This window comes from Lithobates pipiens, unplaced genomic scaffold, assembly GCF_037356315.1.
Source record: "Lithobates pipiens isolate NorthernLeopardFrog02 unplaced genomic scaffold, aLitPip1_a1.2 Scaffold_126, whole genome shotgun sequence".
In the NCBI taxonomy this organism is placed as follows: Eukaryota; Metazoa; Chordata; class Amphibia; order Anura; family Ranidae; genus Lithobates; species Lithobates pipiens.
The window spans coordinates 1,015,204-1,035,012 of record NW_027507714.1 but is presented as its reverse complement, the minus strand read 5'-3'; the positions used below and the strand labels follow the sequence as shown (position 1 = coordinate 1,035,012).

At 54.3% G+C, this 19,809-nt stretch overlaps 1 protein-coding gene across 5 annotated transcripts in view; it reads left to right on the top strand.

Moving 5' to 3' along the window:
- Positions 1-498: 498 nt before the first annotated feature.
- The window catches only part of FBLIM1 (filamin binding LIM protein 1), a 33,960-nt gene continuing 14,649 nt past the window's right edge, over positions 499-19,809 (top strand). The window contains exons 1-2 of one of the 5 annotated variants that reach the window (XM_077474743.1): positions 499-687; positions 17,691-17,898. In XM_077474743.1, the coding sequence (XP_077330869.1) occupies positions 17,697-17,898 (202 nt within the window). In that variant the 5' untranslated portion in view covers positions 499-687; positions 17,691-17,696. Of the gene's footprint in view, positions 688-15,377; positions 15,595-17,690; positions 17,899-19,809 lie in introns of those variants that run through there. The other 4 variants (XM_077474742.1, XM_077474747.1, XM_077474744.1 and 1 more) reach the window with 4 other exon arrangements.

Below are 19,809 nucleotides of genomic sequence, written 5' to 3'. Positions count from 1 at the left end.
GCAGGGATGGGGCAGTAATAGGGAATAGGGCAGGGGGCAGGAATGGGACAGGGCAGGAGGTGGGGATGGAGCAGGAATAGGGAACAGGGCAGGAAGCAGGGATGGGGCAGGGCAGGAGGCAGGGATGGGGCAGGAATGGGGCAGGGCAGGAGGCAGGGATGGGGCAGGAGGCAGGGATGGGGCAGGGCAGGAGGCAGGGATGGGGCAGGGCAGGAGGCAGGGATGGGGCAGGAATGGGGCAGGGCAGGAGGCAGGGATGGGGCAGGAATGGGGCAGGAATGGGGCAGGGCAGGAGGCAGGGATGGGGCAGGAATGGGGCAGGGCAGGAGGCAGGGATGGGGCAGGGATGGGGCAGGGCAGGAGGCAGGGATGGGGCAGGGCAGGAGGCAGGGATGGGGCAGGAGGCAGGGATGGGGCAGGAATGGGGCAGGGCAGGAGGCAGGGATGGGGCAGGAATGGGGCAGGGATGGGGCAGGGCAGGAGGCAGGGTTGGGAGTGGTGTAGGGAATGAAGCTCAGCCTCACTCACTGACCCCTGTAGAATGCACAGCAGGACTGAATCAAAGAGTGAAAGCAGAGACAGGCCGCCTATTGTTCTGAGAAGAAAGAGAGAGGAGAGGGGGACAGACTGGAACTCCCACCCATACAGTCCCATACACACCGGGGATAACAGGAGCCGCACCGCCAGGTACCTCACTGCTCCTCCGGGGCTCTGTACTGTGACCTTGGGGATGCACATGGGATATAGAGAGTGTCAGCTCTTCAGGTTAGCTGTGCATGTGCTATGTGTGTCAGTATTCTCTATATATTCAACATAGCAGGAGAAACCTACACTGCCCACCCATCCCAATACAAGGGGGTGACTGTGCCATACAACCAATGAAGGGGGGGGGTGACTGTGCCATACAACCAATGAAAGGGGGGGGTGACTGTGCCATACATCCAATGAAGGGGGGGGGGGGTGACTGTGCCATACAACCAATGAAAGGGGGGGTGACTGTGCCATACAAAGAATGAAAGGGGGGGGGGGGGTGACTGTGCCATACAACCAATGAAAGGGGGGGTGGCTGTGCCATACAACCAATGAAGGGGGGGGGGGTGACTGTGCCATACAACCAATGAAAGGGGGTGACTGTGCCATACAACCAATGAAAGGGGGGTGACTGTGCCATACAACAAATGAAGAGGGGGGGTGACTGTGCCATACAACCAATGAAATAGGGGGGGGGGGTGACTGTGCCATACATCCAATGAAAGGGGGGGGGGGGGGGTGACTGCCATACAACCAATGAAAGGGGGGGGGGGTGACTGTGCCATACAACCAATGAAAGCGGGATGACTGTGCCATACAACCAATGAAGGGGGGGGGGGGGTGACTGTGCCATACAACCAATGAAGGGGGGGGGGTGACTGTGCCATACAACCAATGAAAGGGGGGGGGGGTGACTGTGCCATACAACCAATGAAGGGGGGGGGGGTGACTGTGCCATACAACCAATGAAGGGGGGGGTGACTGTGCCATACAACCAATGAAAGGGGGGGGGGTGACTGTGCCATACAACCAATGAAGGGGGGGGGGGTGACTGTGCCATACAACCAATGAAGGGGGGGTGACTGTGCCATACAACCAATGAAAGGGGGGGTGACTGTGCCATACAACCAATGAAAGGGGGGGGGTTGACTGTGCCATACAACCAATGAAAGGGGGGGTGACTGTGCCATACAACCAATGAAAGGGGGGGTGACTGTGCCATACAACCAATGAAGGGGGGGGTGACTGTGCCATACAACCAATGAAGGGGGGGGGGTGACTGTGCCATACAACCAATGAAAGGGGGGGGGTGACTGTGCCATACAATCAATGAAGGGGGGGGGGTGACTGTGCCATACAACCAATGAAAGGGGGGGGTGACTGTGCCATACATCCAATGAAGGGGGGGGGGGGGTGACTGTGCCATACAACCAATGAAAGGGGGGGTGACTGTGCCATACAACCAATGAAAGGGGGGGGTGACTGTGCCATACAACCAATGAAAGGGGGGGGGGGGGTGACTGTGCCATACAACCAATGAAAGGGGGGGGTGACTGTGCCATACAACCAATGAAAGGGGGGGTGACTGTGCCATACAACCAATGAAAGGGGGGGTGACTGTGCCATACAACCAATGAAAGGGGGGGTGACTGTGCCATACAACCAATGAAAGGGGGGGTGACTGTGCCATACAACCAATGAAGGGGGGGGGGGGTGACTGTGCCATACAACCAATGAAGGGGGGGGTGACTGTGCCATACAACCAATGAAAGGGGGGGGGGTGACTGTGCCATACATCCAATGAAAGGGGGGGTGACTGTGCCATACAACCAATGAAGGGGGGGGGGGTGACTGTGCCATACAACCAATGAAGGGGGGGGTGACTGTGCCATACAACCAATGAAGGGGGGGGTGACTGTGCCATACAACCAATGAAGGGGGGGTGACTGTGCCATACAACCAGGGGTCAAGTCCTGGGGAAAAAAGTGTGGGAACTCCCTCCCAAGATCCCCTCCCCCACCCAAAAAAATTAATATAATACGCTCATATGTACGAACATTTCAAAAGTGGTATTTTTCATCTAATTTTCGTATTGTGTGTATGAAGCTTAAAGCGGGATTCCACCCTAAAGTGGAACCTCCGCTGATCGGATCCCTCCCCCCCCTCCGGTGTCACAATTGACACCTTTCAGGGGGGAGGGGGGTGGAGATACCTGTCAAAGACAGGTATTTTCACCCACTTCCGGGCATAGACTCCCACGGGAGTCTATGTCATTTCCTGCCCTGCCGCGCTGTCTGCTGGGACACACACGGGTCCCAGTGACAGCGCGGAGATTTCCTATTGCACTGCGCGGCTCGCGCATGCGCAGTAGGGAACCGGGAAGTGAAGCCGATTCGCTTCACTTCCTGATTCCCTCACCTAGAATGGTGGCGGCAGCAGCCGAGAGATCGATCGGCCTCGGCATCGCTGGAACCCGGGACAGGTGAGTGTCCATTTATTAAAAGTCAGCAGCTGCAGTATTTATATCTGCTGGCTTTTAATATTTTTTTTTTTAGGTGGAATCCCTCTTTAACTGTTAGTACATAACAAAAAAAAAAAACAATCCTCAATAAACATAAATACGGTAATTCTCTGAATAATCGGCATTCATTCGTTGAGCTTCCATGTCATGTGACCATCATGTTCTGATCTTTATTGGGGATGTTATTTTGTATATAGAGTGTTTATGTGGTGAGGTTACACTTTTCATTGAACAGAGTTTGGATAACACAGGGTTAAACGGAAAGGTCATAAATGAAGTGCACATTATCTGGACAGAATGTTGGGGAGATAGTGATGTGTTCCTGCTTAGGAGATGTATGTTAGCTTGGGGGGGCTGCAAACTCTGCAGGGGCTCCAACACACACTCGCTGCTATTCCAACCCTTCACATATTTCCACATAAACTTCCCTCCTGGCATTAAACTTTGCCGGGTATTGTGCCCAGCTTACCACCCCAAACTGATGTTCCTCCCTCAGCTCACCTCTCTCCCTGCATGTCCTGTGAGCAGAATAGCTGTGCTCCTCCTCTGGGGTCTCTCATCATATGGCACTGAAGATAGAGGAGGGGGGATTCAGCGGCACACATAGAGCAGGTATGGAGGAGACTGGGGGGGGGGAGACAGAAAATCCGGAGGGGGCAGTGGGGAGGAGCATCACGAGAGGTCTGACTAAATACAATCTCTTAGCAGCAGGGACCGGGTCTACCCATCAGCTCGCTGTGATTGACAGGTAGATCGAAGAGGAAGCTATCATGGGGCCCCCTACTGGCAATGCCTGAATGGTCAGTCCACCCCTGTTGTGCGGCACTTACTATTGCGAGCTGTGTTGGTGGCTGCTGGTGTAGCACCTACCACACAGCTCGCATACTTCAAAGTCTTGCAGGGCACGGCTGCTAATGGGAACTGAGTTCCTGTTGTGGAAAAAGTACAGGAACTCCGTTCCCATGCGTTCCCGCAGGACTTGAGCCCTGCATACAACCATTATATGGGGGGGGGTGACTGTGCCGCAAAAGCAATAAAGGGGGATGACTGTGCCAAACAACCAAGAAAGGGGGTGGTGACTGTGCCATACAACCAATAAAATGAGGGGGGGGGGTAGTGACTGTGCCATACAACCAATGACAGGGGGGGTGACTGTGCCATACAAACAATGAAGGGGGGGTGACTGTGCCATACAACCAATGAAGGGGGTGACTGTGCCATGCAGCCAATATAGGGGGGCGGGGGATTGTGCCATAAAAACCAATATGGGGGGGATTGTGCCATACAACCAACCAATAAAGGGGGGAGGGGTGGTGGTAACTGTGCCGTACAACCAATTGGGGGGGGGGGGGGGTGATTGTGCCATACAACCATTGAAGGGGGGATGACTGTGCCGCAAAAGCAATAAAGGGGGGTAACTGTGCCAAACAACCAAGAAAGGGGGTGGTGACTGTGCAATACAACCAATGAAATGAGGGGGGGTGACTGTTCCATACAACCAATAAAATGGGGGGGGGGGTGACTGTGCCATACAACCAATAAGATGGGGGGGGGGGTGACTGTGCCATACAAGCAATAAAATGGGGGGGGGGGGTGACTGTGCCATACAAGCAATAAAATGGGGGGGGGGTGACTGTGCCATACAACCAATAAAATGGGGGGGTGACTGTGCCATACAATCAATAAAATGGGGGGGTGACTGTGCCATACAACCAATAAAATGGGGGGGTGACTGTACCATACAATCAATAAAATGGGGGGGGGGGTGACTGTGCCATACAAGCAATAAAATGGGGAGGTGACTGTGCCATACAAGCAATAAAATGGGGGGGGGGGTGACTGTGCCATACAAGCAATAAAATGGGGGGGGGGTGACTGTGCCATACAACCAATAAAATGGGGGGGGGGGGGTGACTGTGCCATACAACCAATAAAATGGGGGGGGGTGACTGTGCCATACAACCAATAAAATGGGGGGGGGGTGACTGTGCCATACAACCAATAAAATGGGGGGGGGGGTGACTGTGCCATACAAGCAATAAAATGGGGAGGTGACTGTGCCATACAAGCAATAAAATGGGGGGGGGGGGGGGGGTTGACTGTGCCATACAACCAATAAAATGGGGGGGGTGACTGTGCCATACAACCAATAAAATGGGGGTGGGGGTGACTGTGCCATACAACCAATAAAATGGGGGGGGGGGTGACTGTGCCATACAACCAATAAAATGGGGGGGGGGGTGACTGTGCCATACAACCAATAAAATGGGGGGGGGGGGGGTGACTGTGCCATACAACCAATAAAATGGGGGGGTGACTGTGCCATACAATCAATAAAATGGGGGGGTTACTGTGCCATACAACCAATAAAATGGGGGGGGTGACTGTGCCATACAATCAATAAAATGGGGGGGGGGGGTGACTGTGCCATACAAGCAATAAAATGGGGGGGTGACTGTGCCATACAAGCAATAAAATGGGGGGGGGGTGACTGTGCCATACAACCAATAAAATGGGGGGGGGTGACTGTGCCATACAACCAATAAAATGGGGGGGGGGGTGACTGTGCCATACAACCAATAAAATGGGGGGGGGGTGACTGTGCCATACAACCAATAAAATGGGGGGGTGACTGTGCCATACAATCAATAAAATGGGGGGGGTGACTGTGCCATACAACCAATAAAATGGGGGGGTGACTGTGCCATACAATCAATAAAATGGGGGGGGGGGTGACTGTGCCATACAAGCAATAAAATGGGGGGGGTGACTGTGCCATACAAGCAATAAAATGGGGGGGGGTGACTGTGCCATACAAGCAATAAAATGGGGGGGGTGACGGTGCCATACAACCAATAAAATGGGGGGGGGGGTGACTGTGCCATACAACCAATAAAATGGGGGGGGGGGGTGACTGTGCCATACAACCAATAAAATGGGGGGGGGGTGACTGTGCCATACAACCAATAAAATGGGGGGGGGGTGACTGTGCCATACAACCAATAAAATGGGGGGGGGGTGACTGTGCCATACAACCAATAAAATGGGGGGGGGGTGACTGTGCCATACAACCAATAAAATGGGGGGGGGGTGACTGTGCCATACAACCAATAAAATGGGGGGGGGGTGACTGTGCCATACAACCAATAAAATGGGGGGGGGGGGGGTGACTGTGCCATACAACCAATAAAATGGGGGGGGGGGTGACTGTGCCATACAACCAATAAAATGGGGGGGGGGGGGTGACTGTGCCATACAACCAATAAAATGGGGGGGGGGGGGGTGACTGTGCCATACAACCAATAAAATGGGGGGGGGGGTGACTGTGCCATACAACCAATAAAATGGGGGGGGGGGGGTGACTGTGCCATACAGTCAGACAAGGAGGGGTGACAGTCGGTGGACTGACCTGAACTTTGATCTTCTCCTCCAATAGACAAATCACTTCTGTACTTTCCTATCAGGTGAGGAATAACCTGGATAATCCGGCATGACGGATCCTGTAATGTTTAACCTACAAGGAGCACAGCACCAAGATCCCAGTATAGTCCCAGTACAATACCAGTACAATCCCAGTACAATCCCGATATAGTCCCAGTATAGTCCCAGTACAATCCCGATATAGTCCCAGTATAGTCCCAGTACAATCACGATACACTCCCAGTATAGTCCCAGTACAATCACGATACACTCCCAGTATAGTCCCAGTACAATCACGATACACTCCCAGTATAGTCCCAGTACAATCACGATACACTCCCAGTATAGTCCCAGTACAATCCTGATACACTCCCAGTATAGTCCCAGTGCAATCCCAATACACTCCCAGTATAGTCCCAGTACAATCCTGATACACTCCCAGTATAGTCCCAGTACAATCCTGATACACTCCCAGTATAGTCCCAGTACAATCCCGATACACTCCCAGTATAGTCCCAGTACAATCCTGATACACTCCCAGTATAGTCCCAGTACAATCCCGATACACTCCCAGTATAGTCCCAGTACAATCCTGATACACTCCCAGTATAGTCCCAGTGCAATCCCGATACACTCCCAGTATAGTCCCAGTACAATCCTGATACACTCCCAGTATAGTCCCAGTACAATCCCGATACACTCCCAGTATAGTCCCAGTACAATCCCGATACACTCCCAGTATAGTCCCAGTACAATCCCGATACACTCCCAGTATAGTCCCAGTACAATCCTGATACACTCCCAGTATAGTCCCAGTACAATCCTGATACACTCCCAGTATAGTCCCAGTAAAATCCTGATACACTCCCAGTATAGTCCCAGTGCAATCCCGATACACTCCCAGTATAGTCCCAGTACAATCCTGATACACTCCCAGTATAGTCCCAGTACAATCCCGATACACTCCCAGTATAGTCCCAGTACAATCCCGATACACTCCCAGTATAGTCCCAGTACAATCCCGATACACTCCCAGTATAGTCCCAGTACAATCCTGATACACTCCCAGTATAGTCCCAGTAAAATCCCGATACACTCCCAGTATAGTCCCAGTACAATCCCGATACACTCCCAGTATAGTCCCAGTACAATCCCGATACACTCCCAGTATAGTCCCAGTACAATCCCGATACACTCCCAGTATAGTCCCAGTACAATCCCGATACACTCCCAGTATAGTCCCAGTACAATCCCGATACACTCCCAGTATAGTCCCAGTACAATCCCGATACACTCCCAGTATAGTCCCAGTAAAATCCCGATACACTCCCAGTATAGTCCCAGTACAATCCCGATACACTCCCAGTATAGTCCCAGTACAATCCCGATACACTCCTGGTACAATCCCAGTACACGCCAGGTACACTCCCAGTACATTCCCAGTACAATCTTGTTACAATCCCAGTACAATCCCAGTATAATCCCAGTACAATCCCGATACACTCCCAGTACATTCCCAGTACAATCTTGTTACAAACCCAGTACAATCCCAGTACACAGCTCTCCATGTACATCCCATGCTGGTTTCCAGCGACACTCCTGATGGCAGATGGGACCATCGGACACCAACCCTCCACTACAGCCAGGATGGACTCCGCCCACCTGACCATCCATGACGGTGAAATGTGCCAGACTTGACAGCATTTATCAGGGTCAGACCCCAGGGGGCGCTCCGGCAGGGTGGGGGAGTGTGTGAATGAGGCCCAAATGGCTTTAGATAAACACCGAAGTGTAATCTGCTTCTATATTGCATCCCCCCCCACCCCCATCAATATTATAATGACATCATTATATTTTTTATTGTAGACCCAGTGACATCATCGCCGGGTCTCTGCGCTTCTCTATGCAATGCAGGCAGATCATGGCTGCTAGGAGGGGCTTCCTGAAAACATCCCCACCCCCCGCTTCAGTACTCCTCTCAACAGCCCCCGGCCCTGATCCAAGCAGTGGGAGGAGTTATGCAAATCTCAAAATGCCTTGAAGGGTGGGTGTCACTCTGGAGGAGGGGGCGTTCCTAGGCAGGCTGTATTTGCATAGGTAACGCCCACATGCAATGCTGGGCCCCGGTGATTGAAAGACCTGAACTCCAATGACTGAAAGGGGCGGGGCCAGGGACAGTCAGGCTGGGGAAAGGGGGCGGGGCTCCATCTTCTAATGCACATGGTGAGAAGCTCACAGTGTGCGGTGAAATCAGAGGAAGACGTTTCAGTCCAGGGGGAGGAGCCGCTACACCTGAAGGGGGGAGGGGGGAATTAATAAGGTAAAAAGTCAGAGCCAATGACTGAAGAGCAACAACCTGCTGGGACTTGTAGTCCCCTGGTATCCGGGAGGGCGGCACAGGTGGGGTTCTAGTCGGGGACGCTGATTGTGATGAATGTTCGGCGATAATTACACGTTTCTGGGTGGGAGGAAGCGGCTCACTAACGAGTTTCCTTCCTGACGGGTTAATGGCTGTTTATATGAAGCTGATCGATGATTGGGGGGGGGGGGGGGGGGGGTGACCGCCTCCCCTGGTCTAGGGGGGACCAATGGAATTGAGCAGCCTATGGCGGCGGCACGGTGACAGGTCCCCTTCGAGATCTGATAATTGTGAAGTCAATACACAGAAGAAATCAGATCTGCCAAAGGATTTGTATTTCTGTCCATCCAGTCCCGAGATTAACACTGCTCCGCCCCACAGCACAGACCCGCATGGCAGGACATGAGACCTGAGTTTTCCCTTCTGCAGCTCACCGATACTTATGGGGTCTTGCCCCCCCCCCCCAGCCTGTGATTGGACAAGCTGCTCCTTCCTCTGTCACTCTGCTCTCTCCTCCTATCAGGATGCTCCTTGTTAGCAGACGCAGCTCACATGACTCGCTCCTTGTGTTGCCGCTCCCTCTCTGGGTCGGAGCTCTGCTGTACAGGGGGTTGGACGTGGCTGATGCCGGGGTCCCATTCAGGGACATTTATCGATGTATTCGTAATCACTGAGCCGCATTCATTTGTGTCTTTTGTATCTGTTCAGAGTTCTGCCATCTGCTGAAAGGTGGCTCCGTGTATCTACTACTCCTTCAGTCTCAATAAGTGAAGTGTGGGCAGGGCCGGGACAAGGGGTGGGCAGGAGGGACAGCGGCCCCGGGCGCAGCAGGAGAAGAGGGGGCAGATAATGGACACAGGACAGTAAACCCATAACAGTGGGGCGGGGGGGGGGGGGGGCTTACCCTGGGTGTTAGATGAACTTGTCCCGGTACTGGGTATAGGGGCCCCTGATGTCACTGAGGGGCCACACATAATATTCAGTACATGTAACTTCTGTAAGGGGCCACATAGATATAACAGGAGGAGTGTGACAGGGGGAGGAAACATGTCACAGGGGAGGGTCAGAGACGGGGCGCCCAATACATGTGACTGCTAGAGAATAACAAATCCCATCATTGGTGTCAGTGGGGGGAATAGTGCCCCATCATTGGTATCAGTGGGAGGAAAAGTGCCCCATCATTGGTATCAGTGGGAGGAATAGTGCCCCTTCATTGGTGTCAGTGGGGGGAATAGCGCCCCATCATTGGTATCAGTGGGAGGAAAAGGGCCCCATCATTGGTGTCAGTGGGGGGAATAGTGCCCCATCATTGGTGTCAGTGGGAGGAATAGTGCCCCATCATTGGTGTCAGTGGGGGGAATAGTGCCCCTTCATTGGTGTCAGTGGGGGGAATAGTGCCCCTTCATTGGTGTCAGTGGGAGGAATAGTGCCCCATCATTGGTGTCAGTGGGAGGAATAGTGCCCCATCATTGGTGTCAGTGGGGGGAATAGTGCCCCATCATTGGTGTCAGTGGGAGGAATAGTGCCCCATCATTGGTGTCAGTGGGGGGAATAGTGCCCCATCATTGGTGTCAGTGGGGGGAATAGTGCCCCTTCATTGGTGTCAGTGGGAGGAATAGTGCCCCATCATTGGTGTCAGTGGGAGGAATAGTGCCCCATCATTGGTGTCAGTGGGAGGAATAGTGCCCCGTCATTGGTGTCAGTGGGAGGAATAGTGCCCCATCATTGGTGTCAGTGGGGGGAATAATGCCCCATCATTGGTGTCAGTGGGAGGAATAGTGCCCCATCATTGGTGTCAGTGGGGGGAATAATGCCCCATCATTGGTGTCAGTGGGAGGAATAGTGCCCCGTCATTGGTGTCAGTGGGAGGAATAGTGCCCCATCATTGGTGTCAGTGGGAGGAATAGTGCCCCATCATTGGTGTCAGTGGGAGGAATAGTGCCCCATCATTGGTGTCGGTGGGAGGAATAGTGCCCCATCATTGGTATCAGTGGGAGGAATAGTGCCCCATCATTGGTGTCAGTGGGAGGAATAGTGCCCCATCATTGGTGTCGGTGGGAGGAATAGTGCCCCATCATTGGTGTCGGTGGGAGGAATAGTGTCCCATCATTGGTGTCAGTGGGAGGAATAGTGCCCCATCATTGGTGTCGGTGGGAGGAATAGTGCCCCATCATTGGTATCAGTGGGAGGAATAGTGCCCCATCATTGGTGTCGGTGGGAGGAATAGTGCCCCATCATTGGTGTCGGTGGGAGGAATAGTGCCCCATCATTGGTGTCGGTGGGAGGAATAGTGCCCCATCATTGGTGTCGGTGGGAGGAATAGTGCCCCATCATTGGTGTCGGTGGGAGGAATAGTGCCCCATCATTGGTGTCAGTGGGAGGAATAGTGTCCCATCATTGGTGTCAGTGGGAGGAATAGTGCCCCATCATTGGTGTCGGTGGGAGGAATAGTGCCCCATCATTGGTGTCAGTGGGGGGAATAGTGCCCCATCGTTGGTGTCAGTGGGGGGAATAGTGTCCCATCGTTGGTATCAGTGGGAGGAATAGTGTCCCATCATTGGTGTCAGTGGGAGGAATAGTGCCCCATCATTGGTGTCAGTGGGGGGAATAGTGCCCCATCGTTGGTGTCAGTGGGGGGAATAGTGTCCCATCGTTGGTATCAGTGGGAGGAATAGTGTCCCATCATTGGTGTCAGTGGGGGGAATAGTGCCCCATCGTTGGTGTCAGTGGGGGGAATAGTGTCCCATCGTTGGTATCAGTGGGAGGAATAGTGCCCCATCATTGGTGTCAGTGGGAGGAATAGTGCCCCATCATTGGTGTCAGTGGGGGGAATAGTGCCCCATCGTTGGTGTCAGTGGGGGGAATAGTGTCCCATCGTTGGTATCAGTGGGAGGAATAGTGTCCCATCATTGGTGTCAGTGGGGGGAATAGTGTCCCATCATTGGTGTCAGTGGGGGGAATAGTGCCCCATCGTTGGTGTCAGTGGGAGGAATAGTGCCCCATCATTGGTGTCAGTGGGGGGAATAGTGCCCCATCGTTGGTGTCAGTGGGAGGAATAGTGCCCCATCATTGGTGTCAGTGGGGGGAATAGTGCCCCATCATTGGTGTCAGTGGGGGGAATAGTGTCCCATCATTGGTATCAGTGGGAGGAATAGTGCCCCATCATTGGTGTCAGTGGCCCCTTTACTAGCCATTGTTATCACTGCTGACTGGTAGGGGGCCCGGGGCCACATGTAGGCATCAAGGGTTTGAATATTGCCCTCTGCTTTAGCGTTCACCTACCGCCCCCCCCCTTAGCTGCCTGTACTGCACTCAGGTGACTTATTGGTCGGGAGACCCATCTGGGGTAGTCGGTTGTCACCTGCGATCACCACTCCTAGCGCACACCCCCACTTAGAACAATTCTTACCCCTCGACACCCGCCACATCCCCCCACCCCCCCCATCTCCACACAGCACCTCCACCCACCTCGCATGATACCACAGTGCCCAGGACAGCCGCCCCTCCTGCCCACCCCTTGTCCCGGTCCGGTACTGAACCCATCATTGTGAGTATAGAAGTATAAATATGCTCTGATGTTTCAGCATAGAATGGAGGATCTCTGACATAAAGTTGTGTTGCTGGGGGAAGCTGTTTCCCAGCGCACAACCATTTCCTGTCCAGTCATCCCATTGAGGATCAGTGTAGACAGCCGGGGGTTGGGACTCCCATAGCCAGGACGATAACCCCGGACGATGGGTGGTAAGCCGGGACGATGGGCGGTATATGCCGGGACGATGGACGATAACCCCGGACGATGGGCGGTAAGCCGGGACGATGGGCGGTATATGCCGGGACGATGGACGATAACCCCGGACGATGGGCGGTAAGCCGGGACGATGGGCGGTATAAGCCGGGACGATGGGCGGTATATGCCGGGACGATGGGCGGTATATGCCGGGACGATGGGCGGTATATGCCGGGACGATGGACGATAAGCCCCGGACGATGGGCGGTAAGCCGGGACGATGGGCGGTATATGCCGGGACGATGGACGATAAGCCCCGGACGATGGGCGGTATATGCCAGGACGATGGGCGATATATGCCGGGACGATGGGCGATATATGCCGGGACGATGGGCGATATATGCCGGGACGATGGGCGGTAAGCTGGGACGATGGGCGGTAAGCCGGGACGATGGGCGGTAAGCTGAGATGATTGGCGATAAGCCGGGACGATGGGCGATAAGCCGGGACGATGGGCGATAAGCCGGGACGATGGGCGATAAACACCCGCCACATCCCCCCACCCCCCCCCATCTCCACACAGCACCTCCACCCACCTCGCATGATACCACAGTGCCCAGGACAGCCGCCCCTCCTGCCCACCCCTTGTCCCGGTCCGGTACTGAACCCATCATTGTGAGTATAGAAGTATAAATATGCTCTGATGTTTCAGCATAGAATGGAGGATCTCTGACATAAAGTTGTGTTGCTGGGGGAAGCTGTTTCCCAGCGCACAACCATTTCCTGTCCAGTCATCCCATTGAGGAACAGTGTAGACAGCCGGGGGTTGGGACTCCCATAGCCAACAATGGGCGATTAGCCAGGACGATAACCCGGGACGATGGGCGATAAGCCGGGACGATGGGCGGTATATGCCAGGACGATGGACGATAACCCCGGACGATGGGCGGTATATGCCAGGACGATGGACGATAACCCCGGACGATGGGCGGTATATGCCAGGACGATGGACGATAACCCCGGACGATGGGCGGTAAGCCGGGACGATGGGCGGTATATGCCGGGACGATGGACGATAAGCCCCGGACGATGGGCGGTAAGCCGGGACGATGGGCGGTATATGCCGGGACGATGGACGATAAGCCCCGGACGATGGGCGGTATATGCCAGGACGATGGGCGGTATATGCCAGGACGATGGGCGATATATGCCGGGACGATGGGCGATATATGCCGGGACGATGGGCGATATATGCCGGGACGATGGGCGGTAAGCTGGGACGATGGGCGGTAAGCCGGGACGATGGGCGGTAAGCTGAGATGATTGGCGATAAGCCGGGGCGATGGGCGATAAGCCGGGACGATGGGCGATAAGCCGGGACGATGGGCGATAAGCCGGGACGATGGGCGATAAGCCGGGATGATGGGCGATAAGCCAGACGGAGGGGGGTAAGCTGAGACGATGGGCGATAAGCCGAGACGATGGGCGATAAGCCGAGACGATGGGCGATAAGCCGAGACGATGGGCGATAAGCAGAGGCGATGGGCGATAAGCAGAGGCGATGGGCGATAAGCCGGGGCGATGGGCGATAAGCCAGATGGAGGGAGGTAAGCTGAGACGATGGGCGATAAGCCGGGGCGATGGGCGATAAGCCGAGACGATGGGCGATAAGCAGAGGCGATGGGCGATAAGCAGAGGCGATGGGCGATAAGCCGGGGCGATGGGCGATAAGCCAGATGGAGGGAGGTAAGCAGAGACGATGGGCGATAAGCCGGGGCGATGGGCGATAAGCCGGGGCAATGGGCGATAAGCCAGATGGAGGGAGGTAAGCTGAGACGATGGGCGATAACCTGGGACGATGGGCGATAAGCCGGGGCGATGGGCGATAAGCCGGGACGATGGGCGATAAGCCGAGGCGATGGGCGATAAGCCGGGGCGATGGGCGATAAGCCGGGGCGATGGGCGATAAGCCGGGACGATGGGCGATAAGCCGGGACGATGGGCGATAAGCCGGGACGATGGGCGATAAGCCGAGGCGATGGGCGATAAACTGAGATGATGGGCGATAAGCCGAGACGATGGGCGATAAACTGAGATGATGGGCGATTAGCCAGGACAATGGGCGATAAGCCGGGGCGATGGGCGATAAGCCGGGGCGATGGGCGATAAGCCGGGGCGATGGGCGATAAGCCGGGGCGATGGGCGATAAGCCGAGACGATTGGCGATAAGCCGGGGCGATGGGCGATAAGCCGGGACGATGGGCGATAAGCCGGGACGATGGGCGATAAGCCGGGACGATGGGCGATAAGCCGAGGCGATGGGCGATAAACCGAGATGATGGGCGATAAGCCGAGACGATGGGCGATAAACTGAGATGATGGGCGATTAGCCAGGACAATGGGCGATAAGCCGGGGCGATGGGCGATAAGCCGGGGCGATGGGTGATAAGCCGGGGCGATGGGCGATAAGCCGGGGCGATGGGTGATTAGCCGGGGCGATGGGTCACAAAGGTAGATATAGAGCAGATTGCACTGATAGGGGGCGCTCCTCTGTCATTGGACTCGGCACTCTGAGGGTTAAATTAAAGGCACTATAACAGAGAAGGCACTTTGGACTCTAAATCCGCCACAAGGAACTTCCCTTCTTCTTAAAGGAGACACGTCCCCTTTCATGATCATTAGAGGGCTGGGGGAAGGCAGCAGAGGCATCTGCCTTGGGCACTTCAGCAGTGTGGGGGGGGGGGGGGGGGAGTGCAGGACCTGAAACCTATTCAGAGGGGGGGGGGGGGCACTTTGGCCTTTTTTTCCCCTTGTCCCAGCACAGAGTTCCCCCGGGGGCCTGGATATTGTGTGTCCAGGCAAAGTACACACATGGTGACAGGCAGGGACGGCGCACACCTACAGCAAACACGCACACGCCCCGGCACACCCAGTGCCCCGCAGCCGGTCCCGGAGACACTGGTAACTGCGAGCTGAAGGGAGATCCATATCAGGGGTGAGGTCACTGAGGAGGCGTTCATCCGAGGGCAGACGCAGGTAGAATCATGGTGGAGGTGGGGGGGTCACTCACCACCAGGGCGGCGCTCAGGGGTTGGCAGCACAGGGGCACTTCAAGAAAGGGCAGGAACCTTAATCTACACTGCAGAGGTAGCTCCCAGCTTAGGGGGAAGGGGGTGCGATTTGGACTTTTGGGGTCCTGCAGGACCTTGTCCCGGCACCCTCGACAATGAGGTCACTGGAGAGTATAGTGACTGCACTTTACTGTGTTACATTGTGTGCCCCCCCCCTCCCCCCACCCTGTGACATTTTCCCCCCCCCTCCCCCCACCCCTGTGACATTTCCCCCCCAGCACCCCTGAGGAGCCCCAAATGACACACAATGATAAATGCGGAGGGAGATTTATCTATCACATTGTTACCATATAGGTGACCATACACTATACAATCTGATTGTACAATCTCCACCAGCCTGATTGGATGGTGACTCCTCCCATGTTCCACCCTCCATTGCAATGATACACGATGAATGTAATGCCAGCTCTCTGATAGGTTGTGTGAAGAACGTGCTGCTTTAATTGTAAAATGTATCGATATTTGTAACAATTGTTACAGTATCTGACAAAAGTAAGTACACCCCTCAGTGACATTTCTTCTCGCTTTTCATGTGACAACACTGAAGAAATGACACTTGTCTACAATGTAAAGTAGTGAGTGTACAGCTTGTATAACAGTGTAAATTTCCTGTCCCCTCAAAATAACTCAACACACAGCCATTAATGTCTAAACCGCTGGCAACAAAAGTCAGTACACCCCTAAGTGAAAATCTCCAGATTGGGCCCAATTAGCCATTTTCCCTCCCCGGTGTCATGTGACTCGTTAGTGTTACAAGGTCTCAGGTGTGAATGGGGAGCAGGTGTGTTAAATTTGGTGTTATCACTCTCACTCTCTCATACTGGTCACTAGAAGTACAACATGGCACCTCATGGCAAAGAACTCTCTGAGGACCTGAAGATAAGAATTGTTGCTCTACATAAAGATGGCCTAGGCTATAAGAAGATTGCCAAGACCCTGAAACTGAGCTGCAGCATGGTGGCCAAGACCATACAGCGGTATAACAGGACAGGTTCCCCTCAGAACAGGCCTCGCCATGGTCCACCAAAGAAGTTGAGGTCACGTGCTCAGCGTCATATCCAGAGGTTGTCTTTGGGAAATAGACGTACGAGTGCTGCCAGCATTGCTGCAGAGGTTGTAGGGGTGGGGGGTCAGCCTGTCAGTGCTCAGACCATACGCCGCACACTGCATCAAATTGGTCTGCATGGCTGTCATCCCAGAAGGAAGCCTCTTCTAAAGATGATGCACAAGAAAGACCACAAACAGGTTGCTGAAGACAAGCAGACTAAGGAGATGGATTACTGGAACCATGTCCTGTGCTCTGATGAGACCAAGATAAAGGTATTTGGTGTCAGATGGTGTCAGGCGTGTGTGGGGGCAACCAGGTGAGGAGGACAAAGACAAGTGTGTCTTGTCTACAGTCAGGCATGGTGGTGGGGGTGTCATGGTCTGGGGCTGCATGAGTGCTGCCGGCACTGGGGGGGCTACAGATCATTGAGGGGACCATGAATGCCAACATGTACTGTGACATACTGAAGCAGAGCATGATCCCCTCCCTTCAGAGACTGGACCGCAGGGCAGTATTCCAACATGATAACCACCCCAAACACACCTCCAACACCACCACTGCCTTGCTAAAGAAGCTGAGGGTAAAGGTGATGGACTGGCCAAGCATGTCTCCAGACCTAAACCCTATTCATCATCTGTGGGGGATCCTCAGAGGGAAGGTGGAGGAGGGGAAGGTCTCCAACATCCACCAGCTCTGTGATGTCATCATGGGGGAGGGGAAGAGGACTCCAGTGGTGACCTGTGAAGCTCTGGTGACCTCCATGACCATGTTTCCTCCTGTCATTGATTTCCGGTTGTGTGATGTCACTGAGGGATCATTAGGGTGGTGTCTCCCCTCCCCCCACTGTGTGTGATGTCACTGAGGGATAACATTCTGATGTCACTCTCATGTTTCCTCCTGTGATTGATTTCCTGTGTGATGTCATTGAAGGATAATTCTGATATTTCCTCCAGCAGAAGATGTCGGGGAAGAGGATGGTGTCATCAGTAACGATCACTCTTGCTCCGCCTTGGAGAGCAGAAATTTCACAAAAGGATCAAACAAACCACCAATCAGCAAGGTCAGAACCGAGGAGGACAGAGTCACCCCCCGCCACCCTTCCAGACCTGGAACCGCCCCCCGAGGAGTCCTGGTCAGACCAGGAGGAGCTCCGGAATGGAGGTAAAACGCAGTTTGTGGGAGCATTGCAGAAGTCTTATAATAGGGCAGCAGTCTCTGATAACAGGGCCGCAGTCTCTGGTTACAGGACAGCAGTCTCTGATAACAGGGCAGCAGTCTCTGGGTACAGGGCAGCAGTCTCTGATAACAGGGCCACAGTCTCTGATAACAGGGCCGCAGTCTCTGATAACAGGGCAGCAGTCTCTGATAACAGGGCAGCAGTCTCTGATAACAGGGCAGCAGTCTCTGGCTATAGGGCAGAAGTCTCTGGCTACAGGGCAGCAGTCTCTGATAACAGGGCAGCAGTCTCTGGTAACAGGGAAGCAGTCTCTGGTAACAGGGAAGCAGTCTCTGGTAACAGGGAAGCAGTCTCTGGCTACAGGGCAGCAGTCTCTGGCTACAGGGCAGCAGTCTCTGATAACAGGGCAGCAGTCTCTGATAACAGGGCCGCAGTCTCTGATAACAGGGCCGCAGTCTCTGATAACAGGGCCGCAGTCTCTGGTTACAGGGCCACAGTCTCTGGTTACAGGGCAGCAGTCTCTGGTTACAGGGCAGCAGTCTCTGGTTACAGGGCAGCAGTCTCTGATAACAGGGCAGCAGTCTCTGATAACAGGGCAGCAGTCTCTGGTAACAGGGCAGCAGTCTCTGGTAACAGGGCAGCAGTCTCTGGTAACAGGGCAGCAGTCTCTGGTTACAGGGCAGCAGTCTCTGGTTACAGGGCAGCAGTCTCTGATAACAGGGCAGCAGTCTCTGATAACAGGGCAGCAGTCTCTGGTAACAGGGCAGCAGTCTCTGGTTACAGGGCAGCAGTCTCTGATAACAGGGCAGCAGTCTCTGATAACAGGGCCGCAGTCTCTGATAACAGGGCCGCAGTCTCTGGTTACAGGGCCGCAGTCTCTGGTTACAGGGCAGCAGTCTCTGGTTACAGGGCAGCAGTCTCTGGTTACAGGGCAGCAGTCTCTGATAACAGGGCAGCAGTCTCTGGTAACAGGGCAGCAGTCTCTGGTTACAGGGCAGCAGTCTCTGGTTACAGGGCAGCAGTCTCTGGTTACAGGGCAGCAGTCTCTGGTTACAGGGCAGCAGTCTCTGGTAACAGGGCAGCAGTCTCTGGTTACAGGGCAGCAGTCTCTGGTAACAGGGCAGCAGTCTCTGGTTACAGGGCAGCAGTCTCTGGTTACAGGGCAGCAGTCTCTGATAACAGGGCAGCAGTCTCTGATAACAGGGCAGCAGTCTCTGGTAACAGGGCAGCAGTCTCTGGTAACAGGGCAGCAGTCTCTGGTTACAGGGCAGCAGTCTCTGGTAACAGGGCAGCAGTCTCTGATAACAACACTGCAATAGACTGTGGTAATCCAGTAGAGGCCTCTGGTAACACAGCCACCGGTAATCTCTGTTGGCTGGGTTGGCCATGATGTCACTGGTGTCATGTGACCAGTGATTGTTGGAGAATGTCCTATAATGGAATGTAGAACGGGAAGTGGGATCATTTTCCTATATTGTCTCATTAATCCAGTGACCTGTAACCATGGAGCTTGTGGTCAGCTAACCCCCCCTCCCCCCCTGTGTACCTGGGTTGGGTCCCCCCACCCCCCAGGTGTTGCTGTGTCGGGAATCTCTCTATCAGTCTCTGGTGATGTGATGGAGACATCAGGAGGACGGAGTGAAGGACCTCTGAGTGCCGCATTCCTCAGCTTTCTATCTGTTCCTCATTGTCATTCCAGGAATTCCCCCCCCCTCCCCCGCCCAATAATCACTCCATGTCATGGGAAGGGGGTGCCAGAGCCAGAGGTGAGACCCTGGGAGGCCCCCCACCCCCATCCCGCCATTGTCTCCCCTTCCTGGAATGTCCACAGCTATATATAATCCTATATAATGTACACAGCTATATATATCATCCTATATAATGTACACAGCTAT